This window comes from Lynx rufus, unplaced genomic scaffold (assembly GCF_022079265.1).
Source record: "Lynx rufus isolate CCGP_SWC_20201006 ecotype Redwood Valley unplaced genomic scaffold, mLynRuf1.p SCAF_18, whole genome shotgun sequence".
Lineage (NCBI taxonomy): Eukaryota > Metazoa > Chordata > Mammalia > Carnivora > Felidae > Lynx > Lynx rufus.
In genome coordinates this window covers 22,656,906-22,679,838 of record NW_025814832.1, presented here as the reverse complement: position 1 = coordinate 22,679,838, position 22,933 = coordinate 22,656,906, and the positions used below count along the sequence as shown (strand labels likewise).

The 22,933-nt window shown below is 60.9% G+C and overlaps 1 protein-coding gene across 1 annotated transcript; it reads right to left on the bottom strand.

Annotated features, from left to right (window-relative positions):
- Positions 1-3,382: 3,382 nt before the first annotated feature.
- COL1A1 (collagen type I alpha 1 chain) lies at positions 3,383-19,262 on the bottom strand. The gene is made up of 51 exons (XM_047080549.1): positions 19,166-19,262; positions 17,429-17,623; positions 17,303-17,337; positions 17,154-17,189; positions 16,965-17,066; positions 16,087-16,158; positions 15,793-15,837; positions 15,578-15,631; positions 15,321-15,374; positions 14,756-14,809; positions 14,582-14,635; positions 14,217-14,270; positions 14,089-14,133; positions 13,920-13,973; positions 13,757-13,801; positions 13,540-13,593; positions 13,215-13,313; positions 13,088-13,132; positions 12,892-12,990; positions 12,692-12,745; positions 12,459-12,566; positions 12,325-12,378; positions 11,957-12,055; positions 11,744-11,797; positions 11,555-11,653; positions 11,051-11,104; positions 10,774-10,827; positions 10,613-10,666; positions 10,451-10,504; positions 9,957-10,001; positions 9,773-9,871; positions 9,390-9,497; positions 8,846-8,953; positions 8,585-8,638; positions 8,330-8,383; positions 8,010-8,117; positions 7,862-7,915; positions 7,688-7,741; positions 7,392-7,553; positions 7,201-7,308; positions 6,917-7,024; positions 6,756-6,809; positions 6,541-6,648; positions 6,093-6,146; positions 5,871-5,978; positions 5,506-5,559; positions 5,114-5,221; positions 4,739-5,021; positions 4,355-4,545; positions 3,851-4,093; positions 3,383-3,733 (listed from the first exon to the last, which is right to left on the bottom strand). The coding sequence occupies exons 1-51, from the start codon at positions 19,257-19,259 to the stop codon at positions 3,587-3,589; spliced, it is 4,386 nt and encodes a 1,461-aa protein (XP_046936505.1). The 5' UTR covers positions 19,260-19,262; the 3' UTR covers positions 3,383-3,586.
- Between the last annotated feature and the right edge of the window lie 3,671 nt (positions 19,263-22,933).

Below are 22,933 nucleotides of genomic sequence, written 5' to 3'. Positions count from 1 at the left end.
AGACACACACACGCACACACACACACACACACGCACACACACGCATGCCCCCATGTGCGGATTTGTACATACATAGCAAGAGGCATATTCTCTCGTTCGTCCGGAGATGTGGTGGCCACGGGCCCCTTGTCGCTGTTAAAATTAATCCCAGTTATATGGAAACCAATTTGACAATAAACTTCATATATTGGAAAAAAAATAAATTAAAAAAAAAATTAATCCCAGTTAAGCACAACTTAATACTGAGTTCCTCAGGGGTACCACCCACATGTCAAGGGCTCCGTAGCCACGTGTGGCTGGTGGCTGTGGTACTGGAAAGCACAGAGAGAGTGTCCTTTGTTGCAGAAAGCCCTGGCCCAGGCCCTGGTGCCCAGCCCCATGTGGCACGCACACCTGATGTCTGGCCTCAGTCAGCCCCTGCCGGGCCGTGTCTGCCGGTAAGGCTGAGATGAATTTTGCAGGTGTGGAGAGCTTGGGAAACTGAGAGGGGGCAGACCGGGGCCTGGGCTGGGCAGGAGAATGAGGGGACATGAGACGTTTGAGCGTGGCCTGGACGGTGGGGCTAAGCGGGCATTGAGAAGGGCTGTCCGCTCAGGCAGAGGAAGAGACACAAAGAAAGGCCTAGAGGTGGAAAGTGTGGTGCCTCTGTGAGAATTGGAGTCACCCCTTTTGGCTAGCGTGACAGGTGCGGGCGAGGGAGGGGGCTGTGAGGACAGGTGGGTGGGGCCTTGGTTGGCCCCAGAGGGGGAGGGGGCGGGGGCTGAGCCAGCCTGGAGGCCCCCTCCCCACAGGTAGAGGGGGGGTTACCAAGGCCTCACCCGTCAATCAGCGCAGCGGCTCGGGTGGTTTGCATAGGAAGAAACCTTCATTTCTGTGTCATGATTTCTTAACCACTTTAGACTAATCCCCTTTCTACACTGTCCAGATTGTGGTGGACGTGCTAATGATGAATTATTAAAAGGCACAATTAATCACCACGGCCACTTAACGACAGCGATGGCATTAGTAAGCAGGCGATGGGCTCTGTAGACTTGTCCATTTTTCTGAGACCCGAGGGAGGGACTTGGGCCTTTCCTGCCTTTGAGGTATCGGCCCTGAGACCTTGGGTGCCTGGGTGGGGCACAGCTTCAATTTCTCCCTGTCTCCAAGTCTCTGGGTGCCGAGTCTGCTCCAGACTTCTGACCCTCTGGATACCTCTGTGTCCCCGTGACTGCTCACGGCCGTCCCCCTTCCCTGAGACTGGGGAGCTGACCAGTCACCTTCCTTCCAGGGGCCTCAGGTTCACCAGCAGGCAGGGAGGGGCAGGCAGAGGGTGAGAGCAAAGGGAAAAGAGAGAGAAGAAGGAGGAAGAGGAAGCAAGAATTTTTTTAAAAAAAGGATAAGGAATGGGCAGGAGGCAGGGGCCTGGGCACAATGACCTGCCAGGCCACCCTGCACCCAGGTGTTACAGGGACTTAGAGGGCCAAGAGGGACCCATGCTCAGAAGGGTCAGCACCTGTTGCCTTCAGGACAGCACCTTGTCAGTGCCTTGACTGCAGCTCTCCGAAGGCCCTGGGGAGGCTCCCTGCCTCCTTCCCTGGGAACCCTGGAGGAGGAGCCCTTCCTCTCTCTCCTCACAGGCCCTCAGGACAGGCTCAGGGACTCTCCTCAGCTGGCCTGCTTGTTGCTCCTATGGGGGGGGGAACTCAGAGTGAGCAGGAGGAAGGGGAGGCCAGATGAGGGGCTCCCGGGTACTCCCCACCGGTCCCACCTCCCTCAGCCACAAGTGGGCCTCCTAGTGCCCTGTGGGCCGTGCCTTCCGCAACCCCCCAAGCCTGCAGGGTGCCCGGCGGAGTTGATGGTGTTGGTGGAGGGTGGGCCTGAGGTTTGGGTGGCCGGGGATCTGAAGGGAGGCGCCTGCTGGGGGGGGGTTGCCTGTATAGCAGGAAGCCTGCATGAGTGGAGGTGAGGGGGGGGAAGGGTTAGGGCATAAGAAAGGCAAGAGGCAGGGGGAGCCCCCCCCCCCGTGGAGGGTGCTAGATGAGGAGGAGGAGGGAAGGGGCAAGAAACAGGAGAGCCCATCCCCCAACCTCCCCCACCCCCGCCAAAGCCCCTTCCCCAGGTCTCCCCTCCCCAGACTCCAAGGCAGGAAATTAGGAGGCCACTACCGATATGTTTGGGTCATTTCCACATGCTTTATTCCAGCAATCAAAATAATTAAAAACATCTCAAATTATTATACACATACAAAATAGGTACAGAATCTTGCTTCCTCCCACCCCTAGGGGGAAAAAAACTGCTTTGTGCTTTGGGAAGTTGTGCTCTGGAACCCAGAGAGAGGACACAGGACAGAGAGGCGGTGAGGATGGGGTGCAGCTGAGGAGGAGGGCTTCCAGAGAGAGAGAGAGAGAGAGAGAGAGAGGTGGAGAGAGAGAGAGGCGGCCAGCGGGGTGGAGAGGGGGTGGAAAGGAGCGCGCAGAGCTGCGACGCTCTCTCCCCCCCAAGTTAAATAGCACCTTTAGAAAATTCACGAGTCCCCATCCGCAAGGAAAAAAAAAAAAAAAAAAAAACCAAAGAATAAAAAAAGACTTTGAACAAAAAGGAACATTTGCTGGCCTGGGGGGTGGGGCGTCTCAACTTCTTTAGCACCAGTGATTCCTTCCCCACCCCACCCCATCACAGAGATGTAGCACCTTTGATATAAAATGGGGAGCCCCCTCCCACCCTGCCCCCATCCCCGCCCCCACGCGGTTGCCCCGGTGACACAGAAAGACACGAAGAGGTAGTCCTTCAGCAACACAATTACACGCGGAACAGAGCAGTCTCTCCCGCCCAGCCCTGTCGCACGGGGGATTGACACGTGTCCCCGAATGAATCCGATGTTTCCTTCCGCTCTGTCGTGGCCCCTCCTGACTTTCTTCCAGACCCGGCAGGCAGGCAGCGAGGGGCCAGTGGTCCCCCCGCATGCCCCCTCAAAAACGAAGGGGGTATGTTGCTGGAGCCACGGGGACGCCAGATGGTGAGGCTTCTTTGGTAGTCTGCGAACCTCAGGTCCCCCCAGGGTTTGGGGGTTGCTGGGTGAGGGGAGTGGGCTGGGAGTGTGGGGCGGGGGTCACTTGGGTGTTTTAGCATTGCCTTTGGTTGCTGGGCAGACAATGCATTGTTTCCTGTGTCTTTTTTGGGGAGACTTAGATTTGGGGAGCGGTGGAGGGGAGGCCCCAAGGAGGGATGGAGAAAGGAGCAGAAAGGGCAGTGTTGGGGTATCATAAGCCCAACGGGCAGAAAAGGACTTACCCCCATATGGGTCTTCAAGCAAGTGGACCAAGCTTCCTTTTTTAAAAAGTTATTTATTTATTCTTTTTTTTTTTTTTTTTTTTTTTTGGTAAGGTTGAATGTGCTTTTTGGTTTTTGGTCATGTTCGGTTGGTCAAAGATAAAAACTAAGTTGGAGAGATGAATGCAAAGGAAAAAAATATTTTCCAAAGTCCATGTGAAATTGTCTCCCATTTTTTGGCTTTTTGGGGGGTTCAGTTTGGGTTGTTTGTCTGTTTCCAGGGTCAGGGGCGAGTGGGTTGGGTGGGAGGGAGCCAGGTTGGGTGGGAGGGAGTTTACAGGAAGCAGGCAGGGCCAATGTCGATGCCGAATTCCTGGTCTGGGGCGCCAACGTCCAATGGGGCCACATCGATGATGGGCAAGCGGGAGGTCTTGGTGGTTTTGTATTCGATCACTGTCTTGCCCCAGTTTCCGGTGTGACTCTGGGGTGAAGGGGAGACAACGGGAGAGGGGTGTCACCAGGTGGGAGTGAGGGGGTGACGGAAGTGTGGCCTGCCAGGAAAGCCAGAGCCCGGAGAGGGGCCCGGCCAGGGACTTACCGTGCAGCCGTCGTAGGTGACGCTGTAGGTGAAGCGGCTGTTGCCCTCGGCCCGGATCTCGATCTCGTTGGAGCCCTGGAGGAGCAGGGCCTTCTTGAGGTTGCCAGTCTGCTGGTCCATGTAGGCCACGCTGTTCTTGCAGTGGTAGGTGATGTTCTGGGACGCCTCGGTGGACATCAGGCGCAGGAAAGTCAGCTGGATGGCCACATCGGCGGGATCGGAGCCCTGGCCACCATACTCGAACTGCGGGGGGAGGAGGAGAACGGGTGAGTGACCACGATGGAGCCTCTAGTCCTGGCCTCCCTCCCTGGAGTCCTCCGACGGCGTCCCAGCGGACCTCTCCCCCATCCAGAAGTGGCATCATGCATGGGCACCGGATGTCTGAGCCAGCATCGGGGACCCAGGACTCCAGCCTCCCCACCCAGCTCCGTCTGCCCCTAGCCCGGCGCGGACCTCCCCTCCCGCCCCATCTTGTGAGAGTGGCTCCAGGGCCAACTTCCTCACCTGGAATCCGTCGGTCATGCTCTCGCCATACCAGACGTGCCTCTTGTCCTTGGGGTTCTTGCTGATGTACCAGTTCTTCTGGGCCACGTGGGGCTGAGTGGGGTACACGCAGGTCTCACCTGTCTCCATGTTGCAGAAGACCTTGATGGCATCCAGGTTGCAGCCTTGGTTGGGATCGATCCAGTATTCTCCTGCAGTGGGACCGAGCAGGATGGAGTCAGGGGAGGTATGGCAGCGGGGACACACATGGGCCCCTGGGCCCCTCAGGGCTCAGGCCCGTGCTGGCAGGAGGAGGAGGACGGGGGAAGGAAGAGGAGGAGGAGGAGGAGGAGGAGGAGGAGGAGGAGGAGGAGGAGGAAGGGCACAGCTGGGGCAGGCCCTCACCGCTCTTCCAGTCGGAGTGGCACATCTTGAGGTCGCGGCAGGTGCGGGCAGGGTTCTTGCGGCTGCCTTCGGGGCTCCGGATGTTCTCGATCTGCTGGCTCAGGCTCTTGAGGGTGGTGTCTACCTCCAGGTCACGGTCACGGACCACGTTGGCATCATCGGCCCGGTAGTAGCGGCCGCCATCGTGAGCCTTCTCTTGAGGTGGCTGGGGCAGGAAGCTGAAGTCGAAACCACCGCTGGGAGGACCGGGAGGACCGGGGGGTCCAGGAGGGCCGGGGGGACCCTGCACAGAAAGGGAGAGGAGTCGGGATTACCAGGGTCCAAGCGCCCATGGGGCTGGAGGGCCCCGGGCAGACGGGCTGAGGGGCTACGTACAACAGGGCCAGCATCACCAGTGCGACCACGAGGACCAGGGGGGCCGATGGGGCCTGGGAGACCGTTGAGTCCATCTTTGCCAGGAGAGCCAGCAGCACCGGGGGGACCCTGCAAAGGGGAAGGTGGTTGGAGAAAGCCTGCCAGAAAGCACAGGACCACCAGCCCAACTCTTCGGAGAAACCCAGCACCCTCCCTGCCTGCCTCTGGTTCCACGACCTCATCATCGGCCATTCCCACAGTCGGGCAAGACTGTCCAGGACCCTTCTTCTCCCGACCCCTGCCCCCAGACCCTTCTGCAGAGAGGCGGGGACACCTGTATACCAGGCAGAGGGCCCTGAAGGGAGCCTGGGCTTGGGTCCCAGCAGGAGAAGATAGACAGAGGCGTGACTTACTCGGGGACCAGCAGGACCAGAAGCTCCAGAAGGACCTTGTTCACCAGGAGAGCCCTGAAGGACAGATGCAAAGGCAACGCAGGCTCAGTGGGGGTCACACGCGGCCAGCAACCTGCCCCCCGCCTCGTTATTCCGGACGTCTAGTCCCAAGGTGTCCACAGGCTAAGACGCCTCCCACAACCCCTCTTTGTGAGCCTCGCCGTCTCAGAAGCCCCTTGGAAATGCCCATAACTCTTCAGACCCCGGTCCCTGCTAGGGAGGAGTGAAAATGACTATCAAGAGGGGAAACTGAGGCAAAATCGCCCCTCATTGTGTGGCAGGGCTCAATGGCAGCTGGGGGCTGGAGGGGTGCCGAGTATACTTACGGGAGGGCCAGGGGGACCCTGGAGACCGGAGAAGCCACGGTGACCCTTTATGCCTCTGTCACCCTGTTCGCCTGTCTCACCCTTGTCACCACGGGGGCCTTGGGGTCCCTAGGAGAGAGGAGAGGACAGGCTGTCAGGCGGAAGATCCGTCAGCACCAAGTCGGGCATAGCCCATCTCTGGGCCAGGTTCTGAGGACACGAGGGCCAGAGCAGGGCACTTACAGCGGGACCACGAGCACCGACGGGGCCGATGGGACCGGCGGGACCAGCGGGACCCTGGGGAGAGTGAAGAGTGTGTTAGATCCTGCTACAGCCTGAGCTGCGGGACGAAACCACCCCTCGGCCACATGCACCCTTCCTCACACCCTTCCCCGCCGTGCCCATCCCTCCTGAGCCCCACATGAACCTTCATGTGAATTCAGGCTTCACGTGAGCTGGGGCAGGCACCTGGGGACGAACCCCATTCCCCGGGGGAATAAGGGTGGTTCGGGAGGGGCCTTGGGACTGGGGGAGGGGCCTCGGGACTGAGCTCTGGCTCAGTTTTCTCAGGAAGGCCAGGGGCCCCAACGTCGTGTAAGACCTCCTCTCCTCCCCCAGCCTAGGTGAAGCCAAATGTCCATCTGCGGGCCCGTAGGCAGGCCCGGAGAGTCCCCGGGGCCTGGCTACTTACAGTCTCACCACGGTCGCCATTCTTGCCAGCGGGGCCGACGGGACCAGGGGCACCAGGAGCGCCAGGAGCACCAGGGGGGCCAGCAGGGCCGGTCTCACCACGGTCACCCTGGGAAGGGGAAGGGAGGGGGCTATGAATCAGTCCCAGCTCAAGAGGCTAGGCTGGGGCAGGGGAATGGCAGGTGGGGCTGGGGCCCTGGGATGCAGCCACCTTACCTTGGGGCCGGGAGAACCATCTCGTCCAGGGGAACCTTCAGCACCAGGAGATCCCTGCGGAGAGAGAGCGCGAGGTGAGTGTCAGCCAGAGGAAGTCAGGCTCAGGCAGAGGCCAAAATGGCCATGCTGAGGGCGCGGGTGTGGGGCTAGCGACCGCTCACCTCACGTCCAGACTCGCCAGGGGGTCCAGCCAATCCAGGGGGGCCCATGGGACCAGGGGGGCCACGTTCACCACTTGGTCCAGAAGGACCTTGTTTTCCAGGTTCACCCTGAAGGAGAAGAAGGAGTCAGGCCAGAGATGGGCTGGGGGGAGGGCCCGAGGGCCCCCAAACTCGTCTACCACACCTGTCCTGTCTGGCCCCAGCACACCCCCCCCCACCCCCTGCAGCCTCCAAGCCCCGTGATGGTTCTTCTCGGGGTCCCCCAAGGCGAGGGGGGCACTCACAGAGGGGCCGGGAAGACCAGGGAAGCCTCTTTCTCCTCGCTGACCGGGCAGGCCAACCACACCACGCTGTCCAGCAATGCCTTGAGGTCCGGGAGTGCCGGGAGCACCCTGCGGGAGGGCGATGAAGGTGAGGCGCCTTGCAGGGCCCCGGGAGCGCGGCCCCCGCCCCGGGGCCCATCCGGAGCACTTACAGCAGGTCCGTCAGCACCAGGAGATCCTTTCTCACCGGCAGGGCCGGGGGGACCAGGGGGACCGACTTCCCCGGGACGCCCAGCGGGGCCAGTCTCACCGCGGGGGCCTTTGCCGCCTTCTTTGCCGACAGGGCCGGGAGGGCCAGGGGGTCCAGCGTTTCCCTGGATGGGGAGAAGCGGGGCCGTCAGGTTCCGGTGGATTCCGGAGCGCCGCTGAGGCCTCAGATGGGCCCGCCACCCTCCCGACAGTCTGTCCCCCGCTCCCCAAGCAACAGAGTCACTGCCACGATACTTACAGAGGGGCCGGGAGGACCGACTCGGCCAGCAGCACCAGGGAAACCAGTAGCACCCTGGCAGGAGAGGACAAAGGAGTCAGGAGGACAGCAGCCCCCTCACCTGGCGCAGCGCCCCCATCTCTGAACCCAGGTTGGAGTGACAGTCCCAGCGGAGGCACCGAGGGCGATACTCACAGGGGGACCGGCACTGCCTCGAGCACCTTTGGGTCCAGGAGCACCAACGTTGCCCTGTAGGAGAGCACAGAGCCATGAAGACTGGGCCAGGCCCAGACCCAGGCCCAGGCCCGCCTGCGGCTCGGGGCTCAGAGGGTGGGACACTCACGATGGGGCCGGGGGGTCCAGTGGGGCCAGCGGGACCAGGGGGACCAGCATCGCCTTTAGCACCAGCGTCTCCGGGCTCGCCTTTAGCACCGGGTTGGCCATCAGCACCCTGGGGGAGGAAGGGGTGTGGTGAGCGGGGGAGGGGGATGGGGCAGCGTGGGGAACTGGGCGGTTCTGCGGGGCTGGGGAAGGGCGGTAAGTCCAGGCACAAAGATGCTTGAACGGGACACCGTCCCCTCTCCACGCCTCTGTCCTTATGCGGTCACCCGAGGCCCCGGGTCCCAGGCGGTGATAGAAAACGATGGGGGTCTTGGTACTCACAGGGGGGCCAGCGAAGCCAGCAGGGCCGGGGGGACCAGGCTCACCACGGTCTCCCTAGAAGAAAAGGAGGCGGACTGAGAGGGGCTCTGACCTGGGGGAGGCGGGGTGGATGGCGCAGGCAGGAGGGGAAGCGGGGCCCTGAGGAGCATGTCCCAGGGCCCAGAGCAGGTGAGAGTGAAGGCGGACGAGGCACAGAAAGAGGGCCGGGAAGGGTGAAGCAGATGGGCGGGCGGCGTGTGGGTCTTCGGTACTTACGGGGGCGCCACGAGCTCCAGTGGGACCAGCGGGGCCACTGGGACCAGCTTCACCCTGAGAGGGAGGGACAAGAGGCACAGGTCAGCTGCGCGCTCTAAGCGCTCCCAGCAGATGACCCCGGGAGAGTCTCCCCTCCTTTCTGGAACCTCCCACCTTCAGGTCACCAGCTCAGAATGGCAGGACCTCCCTCCCCCAGGCCGGAATCACGCCCAGGTTCGCCGGAGAAGCTGTGTGTTAGGGAAGATGGTGGGGCCACCTCACCTTGTCACCGGGGGCACCAGCGGGGCCAGGAGGACCAATGGGGCCAGTCAGGCCACGGACACCATCTTTGCCAGGAGAACCATCAGCACCTTTGGGACCGGCATCGCCCTAAAGACACAGGGAAGGCCTGAGACTTCTGGCGGGGGCAGGGAGGTGACCCATAGCATCCTGCTACCGGCTTCCACTCCTCCCCAGCTCTGCCCTGCCCCGACCTGTGCTCGGGACTCGAGATCTTTCAGGGGAGCCTGGTGGAACCTAGGTTAAGAGGCCCATGCCTTGTGTGGAGGGATGAATAAGGGATTCCCCCATCCAGGAGGCCACCCTGCTTCCCGTTACCATGGTAATTCAGGGGGAGGGAAGAGCCTGCATAGCTGGTGGAGGATTTATCAGTGAAGAGGCCAGAAGGGAAGAAGGGAGGATTAAGGAGAAGAGGGAAAGACCCCAGGGAGGGTAAAGAGGGAGGCTGAAGCATCCAAAGTAGAGGGAGACAGAGATGGGAACCCTACACGGATCAGGGGAGGAGGTGTGGGACTGTGGGACTTACTCTGTCACCCTTAGGGCCAGGAAGGCCAGCTGCACCTCGTTCACCAGGCATTCCCTGAAGGCCAGGAGCGCCCTGGCTACCGGGGGCTCCGGGGGCACCAGCATCACCCTAGGTGACAACCGAGAGGACGGCCATGAGCTTTGGGGTCCCAGGAGTGGGTCACAGCCCCGAGCGCCCTCGTGAGATCTCCCAGGCTTGCTTCCGAGGATAAAGATGAGCCGGCTAAGAAGAGGAAAGGCTCCCAGCCTGGAACTTCAGGCTGCTGGGGGACCCCGCCCAGTTTTGTCCCCCTCCCAGCCCTCCCCCACATCTAGGTGGCTTTGGCCATGGCCAGGCGCCCCTGCCTCGAGAGGGGCTAGACCCGGTCCCCGTGCTGGCCTCACCTTAGCACCATCATTGCCAGGGGCACCGTTGGCTCCCCGAGGACCGGCAGGACCGGGGGGACCTTGCACACCGCGTTCACCAGGGAAACCTCTCTCTCCCTGGAAAAGAAGGACAGGGCACGTGATGGCTGCTCGAGAGACAGGGCCAGGCGTAGGGCATCTTGGCGGGAACAGTGTTACTTACTCTGGCTCCAGAGGGGCCGGGGGCACCAAGATCTCCAGGAACACCCTAAGGGGGAGGGAGGGACAGACAGTGAGCAACCCCTCCCCTGCCCCCCCCCCCCACTAGAAAGCATTCCTGTTCTCCTCCTGGGGGCTGGCCCTTGGGGTCTGTCATTAGAGACCATCCCCTTCTCACGACCTGAACTGGGATGCTTTCTCTACTTCTCCTGGGGATGTGTCAAAGACTGCCCTCTTTTCAAACTCTGAGCTGAGGGAGAGTCAGAGGTATCCCTGCAGCTCTAAAAAAAAGTCGTCCAGACTGGCAGCCATGCGGAAACTTCTAGATCATATCATGCTGCTGTGCAGCGCCCAGCTTCCCTCTGTGTGGCTCCCTTCATGAAGGAAGTCCTCTGGGGAGGGGGTCTAACCTTGATCCTAGCCGAGGGTTATCTGATCAGCTGGGAGGACTGACCTCTCCCTCTGAATGCCCCGCATTCCCCACCTGCTACCTCTTACCTGTTCGCCAGGTTTGCCTGCTTCACCGGGAGGACCCGCGGGGCCAGGAAGACCCTGGAGGTGGGAAATGGGGGAGGGGAGGGGGTGGGATTAGAATCTGAAAAAGGACAAAGGGGAGCCCATACCTTAACCCCCCCCCCCCCCCCAGCCTTGAGGCCTCACCTGGAATCCGGGAGAGCCAGCAGGGCCCTGTTCGCCTCTCTCACCAGCGGGGCCCTGTCACAGAGAGAACGCTGCGGTCACCAGAAGACCCAGGAGAAAAGGGGTGGGGGGGGGTATCTCCACAGTGCGGCCTCCCCAGGCTGTCTCTTAGGGACACTTACGGCAGGGCCGGGGGGTCCCTGAGCTCCAGCTTCTCCATCTTTGCCAGCAGGACCCTGTGGGGAGAGAGCAAAGGATCAGGGAGGTGAGGAGGGCAGCCAACAGAGGGAGCAGGGCAGGTGGGGTGCCGGGGAGGGGGTGGGGGGACAGGGCAGACCCCGCTGGGGGGCCTCTGATGCCCTGGTGATGGCTGTGGCCTTCTGCGCCCCTCCTGCAGGGGAGGGGACGTGTCACGAGCAGGGGCAGGAAGGGGACAGGGGACCATAGGGCGATACTTACAACAGCGCCAGGGGGCCCAGGAACACCTCGTTCTCCTGCTTTGCCAGGCTCTCCCTACGGGCAAAGACAGTCAGGGAGTTAAGAGGGCTTAAGTGGGAACACGGGTCCCCTGGGTCCTTCCTGTTTACCCTGAGTGGTTCTTTTAGGGGTTTTCTTCTCGCCCAGCTCTGGGCCTGGGGAAACGCTTTGCTGGCTTTTTCTGCTGGTCCCTTGGTGTCTCCCTGAGGCCTCTTCCCTCTGAGACCACATGCCCCTTCAGGCTGCTGTCCCCCCGCCCCCCCTTTCCTTCTCGCCACCATATGCCTACGGTGACCTGCTTGCAAAGGACTTTCACCTCCTCTGGGACCTATTTTTATGGATAAGGAGACTGAGGCCCAGAGAGGGGCAGTGAGCAGCCTGAGGCCACACAGCAAGCCAGCGGCCAAGCTGGGACTGGCGCCCAGGCCTTTCATCTCCCGGGAGTGCCTGTCCCTGGCTCTGCGACGTCCCTTGAGGAATACTCACAGCAGCACCTTTAGGCCCAGGGAATCCCATCACACCAGCCTGACCACGGGCACCGGGGGGGCCTGGGGGTCCGGGGCGACCATCTTGACCAGCGGGACCCTACGGACGGACGGAAGGCACAGATGGGAGGCGAGGACAGAAGGTGGGCGGTCGGGAGCGGGGGAGGGGCCCCGGGGGAGCGGTACTTACAGGGGGACCAGTTTTGCCATCCGGACCGGGGCTGCCGGGGCTTCCGGTCAGACCCTAGTGGAGAGGGGACAGAGACATGTGAGTGAGGGTGACAGAAGAGGCGAGAGGGCCCTTCAGAGGGCAGATGCGCGGTCCCGCTCCGGGTGCCTCATTCCAGCCCCCACACAGGGCAAGGGTCTCGGGGCAAGCGGGGCAGAGGGACGGGGGGCTCACCTTGGCACCAGGCAGACCAGCTTCACCGGGGCGACCAGCTTCACCAGGAGAACCTTTGGGGCCAGCAGGGCCAGGAGAACCACGTTCACCGGCGGGACCCTGGTCGGGGGAGTCACAGGGACAATTAGGGGCTCGAGTCCGGGCTTCTTTTTTACCACGGGCCGGCCTCTTATTCCTCCGGTGGGACAGGGTCAGGTGGCTCAGACGGTGGCAGGGGGAAGGTCAAGGCAAAGCCGAGTATGAAGAGAGAGTGCGCGGCCACGGCGCGGAGCACTGATGGGGGCGGGGGGGGGGGTGGTGACTACATGGGGAGGGGCAGGTGATGTCCACAGAGCAGGGCCAGCACCCCAGCCATGAAGAGAAGTTACCTTGGGACCAGCCACACCATCTGCGCCAGGGAAGCCACGGCTACCGGGTCCGCCCTGCAGGAGGAGAAGAGGCCAGTGAGCTCCGACACGGGGGGCACCGGGCTGGCCTTGGGGGCGAAGAAGGGGACACTTACGCGCTCGCCAGGGGGTCCGGGCAGGCCAGTGGGGCCGGGTTCGCCTCGGGCTCCTCGCTTTCCTTCTTCCCCAGCGGGGCCAGGGGGGCCTTGGATACCAGTGGGGCCCTGGAGAGGGGCAGAGAGGAGGGGAGGGCCCGCGGTGAGGGGCTGACCTGAAGGCCCCCTCCCGTCCTCCGGGGTTCCCTGGGGGCAGATGGGCTGAGCTGTGGGGGGCGGGCAGGGGGACTTACGGGCTCTCCCTTGGCGCCAGTGTCTCCTTTGTTGCCGGGGGCACCAGGTTCGCCCTGCGGGAGGGAAAAAAAGATGAGCAGAGAGGCGGTTGCGGGGAGGGGGGTGCTGGTTCGCGTCCTCACGCTTCTCAGGCGGGGCCACACCGGACGGAGCCGGTGCGCGGGTGGGCACCAGTGAGAGAGTGATACTTAATACTTACACTGTTACCCTTGGGACCGGGAGGGCCGCTGGGGCCCTGGGGTCCAGAGGGGCCTCGGGCACCAGGGAAGCCAGGAGCGCCAGCAATCCCAGGAGCGCCCTGTGGGAGGCAGAACAGGTTGAGCCCCGGAGCGGAGGGCGTGGGGCAGGGGGGAGGGGGGCGCCGGGGGTGGCTCTGAAAGCTGCAGGATACTCACGTTGGCACCTTTGGCACCAGGCTGTCCGTCAGCACCGGGGTTTCCCTGTGGCCCGGAGAGAGGAGGGTGAGTGACAGGAGAGGACTCTGAATTAGGGGGTGGCACGGGGGCACTGAGGAGCACTTACAGCAGGGCCAGCAGCACCAGCAGGGCCGGGGGGGCCGGGCTCGCCACGCACACCCTGGGGACCTTCAGAGCCACGGGCTCCTTGGGGACCGGCTTCACCCTGGGTAGGAGACAAGGACAGGTCAGGAGCCCAAGCGCGTCTTTGGACGCCGGGAGGTGAGGGTGGAGGGCAGGGACAAGAGAGCAGGAATTAGGACTCCAAGATCACAGAAGAGGACCTGAGGACAAAGGTGCTGGGGCATGGGCTTCTCCGGGTTTGGAGAGCAGGGAGGCGCCCATCCCTTGGCCTGTGGGTGCTGGGCTCAGAGCGGGGGCAGGGATCTCACCTTAGCACCAACAGCACCAGGGAAGCCGGGAGGACCAGCGGGGCCAGTGGGACCCTGTGAATGAAATGGAGCTGTTAGTGAGAAGGAAAATGGCCACTGTGAGTCACCCCCGGCGGCAGAAGAGGTCCTGGGATTCGTGGCCACAGGGCCCACCCCCGGTGGGAGCCCCAGGAGCCCTCGGGGCTCCCAGGCACAGAGACCCGGGGGCTGTACTCACAGGGGGGCCGGCGGCACCGGTAGCACCGTCATTTCCACGAGCACCCTGCGGGAGAGAGAGGGGTGGCCCCAGTCACGTGCACCGAGTGCTGGCGGGTCGCCGCAACCCCTCAGGAACCCCTTCCAGTGCCCCGGGATCCCCCCAAGGGGCCAAGAGGACTTACAGCAGGGCCAGGGGCTCCGGGGCGTCCTCTCTCACCAGGCAGACCACGGGGACCCTGACGACAAAAGCCAGGAAAGCCAAGTGAGATCAGAGACACACTCTTCCCCCCAAATCCCATCTCGCCCCTCTACCCTGTTCCATCTCTTCCTTCTAGAACTGGACACACTCACCATCTGGCCAGGAGCTCCATTTTCACCGGGGCTACCAGGCTCGCCCTAGAGAACAGAGAATGAAGTTAGGAATTTGTTCGTGGTGGGACTGGGTGATGGGGGCCCCAGATACTCAGGCATCCTCTTACCTTGGGACCAGCAGGACCAGCATCTCCCTTGGCACCATCCAAACCACTGAAACCCTAAGATAGGGAAGAAGGGCCAAGGTGAGTTCTGTTGGAAGGGGTGGACCACCTTGGCCCTCATGTTGACCTGGCAAGGTGCCTCAGGGGGTCACCACAGCCATCCCCCTGTCTCTGCACTAGACTAGACCCCAACTGGCCTAAGATCTCACCCAATCCTATGGAGATTTCTTTCCCAATGGAGGGAAGTTCTTTTGGGTGTCTACTCTCTATCCCTTGGGACTTCTGTAGCTGCCACCCCACCTCGACACCCGCAGGAGGATCCTTTGGGGGAAGGGGTAGGATGGTGGGGTGCTACAAAGGGGACTTACTCTGTGTCCCTTCATTCCAGGAAGGCCAGCAGTTCCAGGCAATCCCCGGGCGCCCTGGAGAGAAAAGAAAAGGAGGAGAAAGGCAGGGCCATTAGAAGACGCCACTGTGGACCCAGTGCCCAAGTGGAGCCCCCCTGTGGCAACGTCCAGGGCCGGCCACGCATTCCTGCTCACCTGAGGTCCAGGAGGCCCACGCTCACCAGGACGACCAGGCTTTCCAGCTTCACCCTGAGAGGGAGAGAAAAGCCCATGATGCCCATGCCTTGGAAACGTGTGGAAGGTCTGAATTTTCTTGGCATTGTTGAAGGTCAGGTTTAGGAGCCCAGAATCTTGTCTTTGGATTTAGAGCACAGCTTAAATCTACAGTGGAATCCTTGCTTGGTGAATTTTGAGTCCCTCCGAGGGAATTTCTGTTTATTTCTGTATAGGGAGAGCAAATCTGAGGTGCCCAGGGCAGTCAAGCCTCAGGAAGTCATTCACCCCGAGGGACAGTGTTGGGGATTGCTTTGAAGTGGCTGGGGTGAGGGGAGGGTCAGTCACCTCCACTGGGGAAAGGGGGAACATCCCATAAAGGGTGAAGATCATTGTTCAAGGGCAGTCCCATGCATCAGGGAGAACTTGGCCTCCTTTCTCTGGGTATCACCTTCAAAGGTGGTGGGGCACTGGAGTGGAGATTACAGGAACCTAGCCCATGAAGGCATTGGGGGCTACATGGGATCATCTTGCCTGGGTTACTTACGTCATCTCCGTTCTTGCCAGGGGGACCAGGGGGACCACGGGGACCCATGGGACCCTAGAGGAAGCAGGAAGAAAGGAGATTAGAATGACCAGGATAAGGGGAAAAAAAGAAGGGGGAGGCTGGGATTGGAAGGAGGAGTCAAGGAAGACTTCAGATGGCAGGGGTGGAGGAGTCCTTCAATAGGACAATCCACATGTTTGTAGAAGGAGTATGTATTTGGATAGAGTACAACTTGTGTGTGGGGGGGTGGCACTTACTGAAGCTCCAGGCTCGCCAGGCTCACCAGGGGGGCCTTGGAAACCTTGGGGACCCTGGAGGACAAGGAAAGAAGGATTCAGTTAGGACAGGTCCCCGTCAGTCTTTCCCCATCTCACCAAGAGATCTCTCAGAGCACCTGACCTGCCCTCATCCCCATCCTCCCTTCAAAAGACCAAAGCCCAGGGTGGTGTATGATGATATCCTGGATACTTACAGGTGCGCCAGGGGGACCAGGGAGACCACGAGGACCAGAAGGACCCTACAGAAGGGGGAAAAAAAAAGAGCGGCCATGTTGATACCTCTGTAGGAAGGTGCAACATGGGTGTGATCTTGCTGTCTTACAGTGGTTCCTGTTGAGTGTTCCCACTCGTCTGGCATCCTCTCTGAATTTCCACCATAAACCACCTCTGAAACCACCTCTGAAATCCCCCCATAAACCACCACTGGCTCATCCTGTCTAGATTCCCACGGGCTCCTCTTCTGTCATCTCTGCACCCCAGTGGCTCACCATGGGGCCAGGCACAGAGATTCCTCCAGTTGACTTCTCATCGTAGCCGTAAGACATTTGGGGAGCAAAGTTCTAGAAGAAACAAGAGAGAGGAGAGGGCATGAGAAATCAGTGAGTTGAGAGGCAAAAACATCACTGACAATGGGATATTCACATATGCCTCCTGGCCTGATGCACTAAGAAAGTCAACAACATCACTTGTGAGATATTCCTGCCCAGAAGGCACGGCCCAACTCCAATTATGGGGACACATCCGGCCAACCTGAGCTGAGGGCCACTAAGATAATTGGCCTTTACGAAGCAACTGGCTTCTTCAAAAAACTCCAGGGTCATGAAAGGCAAAGGAAGTCTGAGGAATGTTCCAGAGTAAAGGAAACCGAAGAGCTATGACAATTAAATGCAATTTATAATCCTGGATCCAGAAAAAAGATGCCACAGAGGGTATTATTGGGATATTGGTGAAATTTGGATAGGGATTGTATATTCAGATCATAGTTATGTATCAGTGTTAACGTTCCGAAATGTAATCACTCTACAACGGTCACGTAAGAGAAAGTTCTTGTTCTCGGGAAATACAACCAAAGCTAAAGTAGTTTGGAGCAAAAGGACACAACATCAACTGATTCTGGAACAAATGGTTCAGAAAGAAAAATAACGACGATTATATGTATACATAGAGACCGACAAAGCAAATGTGACAAACTGCGAAGGGTATGTGAGAGTTCTTGGCACTATTCTTGAAGCTCTTCTGTAAGTTTGGAACCATTTCAAAATACAAAGTATGCCATCTGCCAAAAAACACACAAAAAACCAAAGAACAGGAGGTGAGGGGAGCACTCAGGGCCGGCCTGCCAGGAGTGTGTTGAATCTTCACTTACTCCTCCGAGGCCAGGGGGTCCGGGGGGTCCGGGAGGGCCGGGGGGTCCAGGAAGGCCAGGCTGTCCAGGGATGCCGTCGCGGCCAGGGGGGCCGGCAGGTCCCTGCAGAGGGAGAGGGCGGGCGGCGGTGAGCGCAGGCCTGGAGCCACGCCCACCTCCAGCCCCGACAGCAGAGAGCGCAAAGCTTACCCTTGGGCCTCGGGGGCCAGTGTCTCCTTTGGGTCCCTATGGGGTAAGGGGGAGAAGAAGCAAAAGAAGTCGAGTTAGAGAAGGGAGGCGCTCGAGGACTCTGGGGGGGGGGGATGGGAGGGGGGCAAAAGTCGAGGGCAGAGGATTACCTCGACTCCTGTGGTTTCTTGGCCGGTAGGTGACGCTAGGGGAGAAGACACGCGGGTGAGCGGCGGGGTTGCATCGGGTGCTCCCGGCGGCCCCGCCCTCCCCCAGCCCCAGGCCCCTCGCCGTACCCTCGCCGTCGGGGCAGACGGGGCAGCACTCGCCCGGGGGGACATGAGCGCCGGGGCAGTTCTTGGTTTCGTCGCAGATCACGTCATCGCACAACACGTTGCCGTTGTCGCAGACACAGATCCGGCAGGCCTCGGGTTTCCAAACATCTCGGTCATAGTACCTGAGGCCGTTCTGTACGCAGGTGACTGGTGGGACTGGGGCAAGAGGGGAAAGGAGGGGCTGTCAGCGGCGCTCGAGCCCCCCCCCCCCACCTCGGGGCTCCAGGGACCCCCAGCCCTACCCTCCTTTCCCGTTTGTCTTAGAGACACATTTAGATTTTTTTCCATTTCCCGCCGCCTCCTTCACCACCGCCCCGCCCCCCAACCCTTTCCCCAAATCCTTAAAAGCTCATCTGCTCCTCATCAGGGCCGGTGACAGCGCCGAGGCGCCCGGCCAGGGCGGCTATAACTCTTTCCAGTTCTCAGGAATTTAAACAAAGCTTTAGGCCGGAGTTGCTTCCAACTCCAACCCCAGCCCATCGGCGCTGAAGCCAAGTGAAATAAAAAGCCATTGGGTGGGGGAGGGGAGTTGGGGGACTGGGGAGGAGAACAAGAGGGGCCCCAACCAGAGGGCAGGCTCCTGGGGAGTGGTTTGGGTGGAGACGGGGGCGGGGACGGGTAGGAGGAGAGAAGGGAGGTCCAGCCCCCATCCCGCCCATCCCGGGGCAGGTGGGATGGCGTGGGCGGTGCTAGGAGGATGGGGCGGGGCCTATTGGTCTGAGGTCCCGCCCAGAGACTTGAATTATACCTCCAAAGTAGGATACACCCCAACCTCCAGCCTCCAGACATCTCAAAAGCCCTCTCTCGGGACAACCCCCATTTCCAAAACCTACCCAGGACCTCTGGGTCACTCCTTGGCCAAAGAACCAAAAAGTCCGCAAATAGTAACGAAGTTAGCTAACCACGCCCACCGCGCGAGCGTCTACCCAGACAGCCACTAGGTGGCGGGCAACACTAAGCAATTTCCTCGGCCTCGGCCACTTCTTTCAGAGACTGAGGCTACCGGGTCCCCAGTTTTATTTTCCAGGTCTAGAGGCGGGGTCCACAACCGGCAATAGCGCCCGTCCACTCCACGCAGCCCCTGCGCGGGGAAGCGCTGGACGGGGAGGCGCGGGGCTCCGTGCGGATCAGCAGAGGGCGCAAGGACCCCGCCCTGTCAACTCCGCGCCAAAGTTTCTCGTCCTCCAACCCGCCCACTCTCCGCGCCCCCTCCCCCCTCAGCCCAGCACCCCCGCAGCCCCAGGAACACTGTCTAGCCTGCAGAGAGGGCAAACAATCTTTCCTTATGAATCATCCCAAGCCTTCCTGATCCCTTTTACATCTCGGGCTCCAAATTCCCAGCACGGCGCCCCCCATCCCATCTCCGACGTACTTTCCCCTCACCCGGCGCGCAGACCCCCATTTCCCCCGTGGTGCTCCACAGAGCGATCCCGGGACTCCCTCCTGTGCCAACTCGGGCGGCGCTCCATTCTCCCCTCTCACTACCGGCGGGGCGGGGGGGGGGCGCGTTCCTCTACACCCCCCACCCAGGGTACACTGCCTTCTCTCCCGGGGCGCCCAGGAAGAGCCCTCGCCATCTCCCTTCCGTCCCTGAGTCTCCGGAGCATCCCGAGTCTTAGTTTAAGTCGCGGACCCCCGGGACAGAGCGCAGGGCGAGGTACCAAGTAGCCTTGGACTCCCCAAAAGTTTACGACTTACTGTCTTCTTCTTCTTGGCCCTCCTCTTGGCCGTGCGTCAGGAGGGCGGTGGCCGCTAAGAGGAGCAGGAGCCGGAGGTCCACAAAGCTGAACATGTCTAGACCCTAGACATGTAGACTCTTTGCGGCTGGGGTGGGGGTTAGCGTCCGCTCATGCGTGGCCTCACACTCCGCGTGCCTCCTGCTCCGACCCCGAGGAGAAACTCCCGTCTGCTCCGACGACTGGCCCGGGCCCTTTTTATACCATCCTGACGGAGTGCGGGGAGGAACTCGGTCCCTGGGAGAGGGGGAGCCGGCCGCCCGCCCCCCAGCCAATCAGAGCTGCCTGGCCCGGCCCCCAATTTGGGAGTTGGAAGGGAGAGGGGGAGGGGAGGACGGGGAAGGGAGTCCACCACGCATTTCCCCCTTCGAAGGGCTGCCTCCCCAGCCCCCCAGCCCAGGCTGGGCCAGAGGTGCTGCTGCGGAGGGACGGCTAGGTCCTCAGTATAGTGCGGGCTAAAGACCGGGTCGTGGGGCCCCCTTGGGCTTTCTTCCTGGGATCCCTCCGTCTGGGGGATCTGGAACTGAGGGGCTGGCAGGGGAGCCTTCCCGAGGTGGAAGGACTGGGGGTGATTGGGAGAGGGCCGTCCTGGCCATGCCTCATTCGCCTTCCTGACCTGTCCCGCCACAGCTAAAGGATGGGTAGGAAGAGACCAGGTTCTCCCTCTAAAAGATGTGCCCGTTTAGGGGTGTCTTCTGGTGTGGCTGGAATATGAAGCTTAGGCATATTTGGGGAACACGTTAGAGATTCCTTTGCAGACATTAAGAATCAGATACTTGGGGGGGGTGTTGGCCAGAGGGGGTTTATCTTGAGGATGTCAATTCTGCCATGCTTGAGGCTTCAGGATGGAAGCCTGGAACGCTCTCCCCCAAACCCGAGGCGTGACTGAGAGAGGATGGAGTGGGGAGGTTGAGGCACTGGATGAGAAATTTGACTGCGTGGTCTCTCCAGAAGGAGGCTTGGTGGTTAAGTGGCCGGGCAGCCGAGTGGTCGTGGGAAGTTGCTGGGACTCTTTTACCCCCAGGGGAGTGGGTTTGCACCGGAGCGCCAAGATCACTAGTGACCTAGAAAAGGGTCCTCTGGGGGTCGGCCCAGGCTGCAGCCAGGGCCTGGTTAGAGACCCCCCGTACACAGCATAGCGGAAGACTTGGGTGGAAGGCACTGGGTCAGAGAGAGGGTGCTCCTTCGGGAGCTGCGGAAAGCCGCTCACTGCTTGTACCTGGACTTGAAGTTGGGGACAGAGGGAGAATTTGGGTGTCTGGGGGGGGGGGACTAGGCTTTGGGGGCTCGGGATGGAATTGAAGGGGAGGTTGATGACTTTATTTTAGAGGATGTTTCCCACTGCTGTCCCTCTTTCCTGAAAACCCGGGGCATTGCTCTCTGCCCCTGGCACCAGGAGAGGTTCTTCTGTACCCTGCATGGAGGTGAGGATCCCAAGAACAACAGGCTCTATTGGGGGGGAGATGCCCCCAAAGCTAGTGTCCTCCCCTGCCCGTGTCCCAACCTCCCGACGGCACCCTACCCTTGGCTCTACCACAATCTGTGGGCCCAAGAGAAGCCAGTTGGGGTCCCTTGCAATGCCCATCAACTCCAGGCCCTCCTGCCTTGGGGCCCCCACCCCCATCGTTCCAGAGCTGCTAACGTGGAAGCGGGGAGTCCCCGCCTCCCCCAAACCATCCAAGATTCCATTGCCTCCCCCCCACCCCGCCCCTCTCCACGCCCTCCCCCAGCTGGTTTTGTGCAACGAAGGCAAAGGAAAAAAAAAAAAAAAAAAGACCAAGGGAACAGAAGGGGAGGGAGCCACGTCGGCGTGGGCCGTGGGCAGCCAGGATGAGCGGTGCGGGTGGGGCGGCAGAGGGAGAGTGCAGGGGCTATAATTAAAGGGAAAATATAGAGTTTCCAGAGAGGCAGGGCTGCAGACAGCAATGGAGGGACGGGCCTTCATCAATTATCCTCACCATGTGGCAGCAGCTTGTGGCCCAGGGTCTGCCCCCGCCTAGTGCCAGCGACTGCAGGGCAGGACAGGGGCTGAGGTGCTGAGATGGCAGTTTCTGCACCCCCCCCCCCAGTGTGGGTCAGGGTCAAGGGGCGCCCCTCCCCAACAGAGGACAAGGGTCCTGTCGCTTGGCAGTGATCGCCTGGGGCAGGGCGTCACAGGCTTGGGGTGAGGGTTGGTGCCTCATGCCAACCTCCCTGACTGACTCCAGCCTGCAGTCCCCTGGTCCAGGCTGTCCCACGCCTGTCTTAAAGAAGAGATTAAGCCTCGGATGAGAAGTAGGAGCTTGGGGTTCTTGGGCCCGGGGTTCTGAAGGATGTTCAGGGACCCCTGAGGTTGGCGGGTGGTGTGTGTGTGTGTGTGTGTGTGTGTGTGTGTACCACTGCCCCAACATCCAGTTTCAGACTTCTGTCCCCGGAGCTGCGGGGAGAGGCTTTCCAAGCATCCTTTACACTCTTTTACACGTGGCACAGAGCGGAGGCTCAGGGCCTCCTCTGCCACTTTCGACTTGAAACGCTTGGCGGGCACCCAGCCCAAAGATGTGTCTTTAATTTCTGCAGCATGACAGCGAGAGGAAGAATGTGCTTGGGGTCTCCTCCCAGCCTGGCTGGGCCTCCTTGGGTTTGAGACTTGGGGGGGGAGGCGGAGGGACGAGGGAGGGAGCTGGGAGAGGGGAGGAGACGCCACCTCATCTTTAGGAAACTCTGAAGCTCTGGCTTCTTCTGGAATGTTAGGCTTTGTCCGGCATTTGGAGTTGGGGGGGGAGCAAAAGCCAAAAATCTCCCCCCCCCCCGCCCCACACACACACCCCAAGCAATGGTAAAGTCATCAGCACTCAGGGAAAAAAAATTCCTCAAGAAGAAAAACAGAAAGAGGAAAATGCTGAGCTCTGAGTTCTCTGCTTCTCCAAATTTCCCCAAGTGCCCTCCCTCCATGAGAGAGAGGGCAGGCCTGGGTGCCCCAGCTCCCCCCCTCCCTCGGGACCCCCCCACCCAGGTCCCCCGTCTGGACTCTGTGGTGTGGGGCAAGGACGCAGTGGTGCACCTGGGGGGAGTGGGGGGTGGGGATCAGCCCTTTCCACCTGCTTTGACTCTCCTTCCCCAGTCTGACCCTCCAGAATGCCCCTCTACCCCACCCTGGCCGCAGCTGGTGATGGAGGGACCCTAGGAGAGGGTTGAAGAGAGAGAAGGCGAGGGGTTCTGAGAGTGTGACTGCAGCGGAGAGCTTGGTCTCCACGGGTCCCCATCACAGAGCTCTGCTCGGGTCCTGTCGAGGGTCCCTGGGGACAGAGTCTGGGGCAGACCCCAAGTGTGTGGGATCCTCTCTTCCTCCCTTGGGGCCCTTGGGGCCTCAGCGAAGTTCTTTGGCTTCCAGGCGGGGCTCTGTTCTCTCTCAGCCTCAGCCTCCATCCAAGTCCCTCAGCCTTCCGAGATGTCCCTCCGTCTCTTCCATCCTTTCCAGGCTCAGGGGGAAGGTGAGGAAAGAAGCCTGTCCACGTGGAGTGTTAGGTGCCGCGAGACGTCCGGTCAGCAAGGTGCGGGAAACCCGTGGGTGGCTGGGTCTGGAGCTCAGAGGAAAGCCCTACGTGGGACCCCAGGATGGTGGTGTGGAGGGAGTCATCATGGAGGCAGGAGGGTTAAGGGCTGGGATGAGCCTGAGGACCCTCATGGCTGCACTCGATCTTAGCCAAAAGGCCGAGAAGTGATAAGGACCCTCACGGTTGAAGGGGTGGGA

What these genes read in the sequence shown, in the direction of transcription:
- COL1A1 (XM_047080549.1), bottom strand. Translation starts at nt 19,259, where the DNA reads ATGTTCAGCTTTGTGGACCTCCGGCTCCTGCTCCTCTTAGCGGCCACC. An exon ending in GAGGCAGTGCCGGTCCCCCT is followed by an intron (nt 7,742 to 7,861) that starts GTGAGTATCGCC and finishes CTCTCCTGCCAG; the next exon opens with GGTGCTACTGGTTTCCCTGG. An exon ending in ATGGCGACCGTGGTGAGACT is followed by an intron (nt 6,147 to 6,540) that starts GTAAGTAGCCAG and finishes CACTCTCCCCAG; the next exon opens with GGTCCCGCTGGTCCCGCCGG.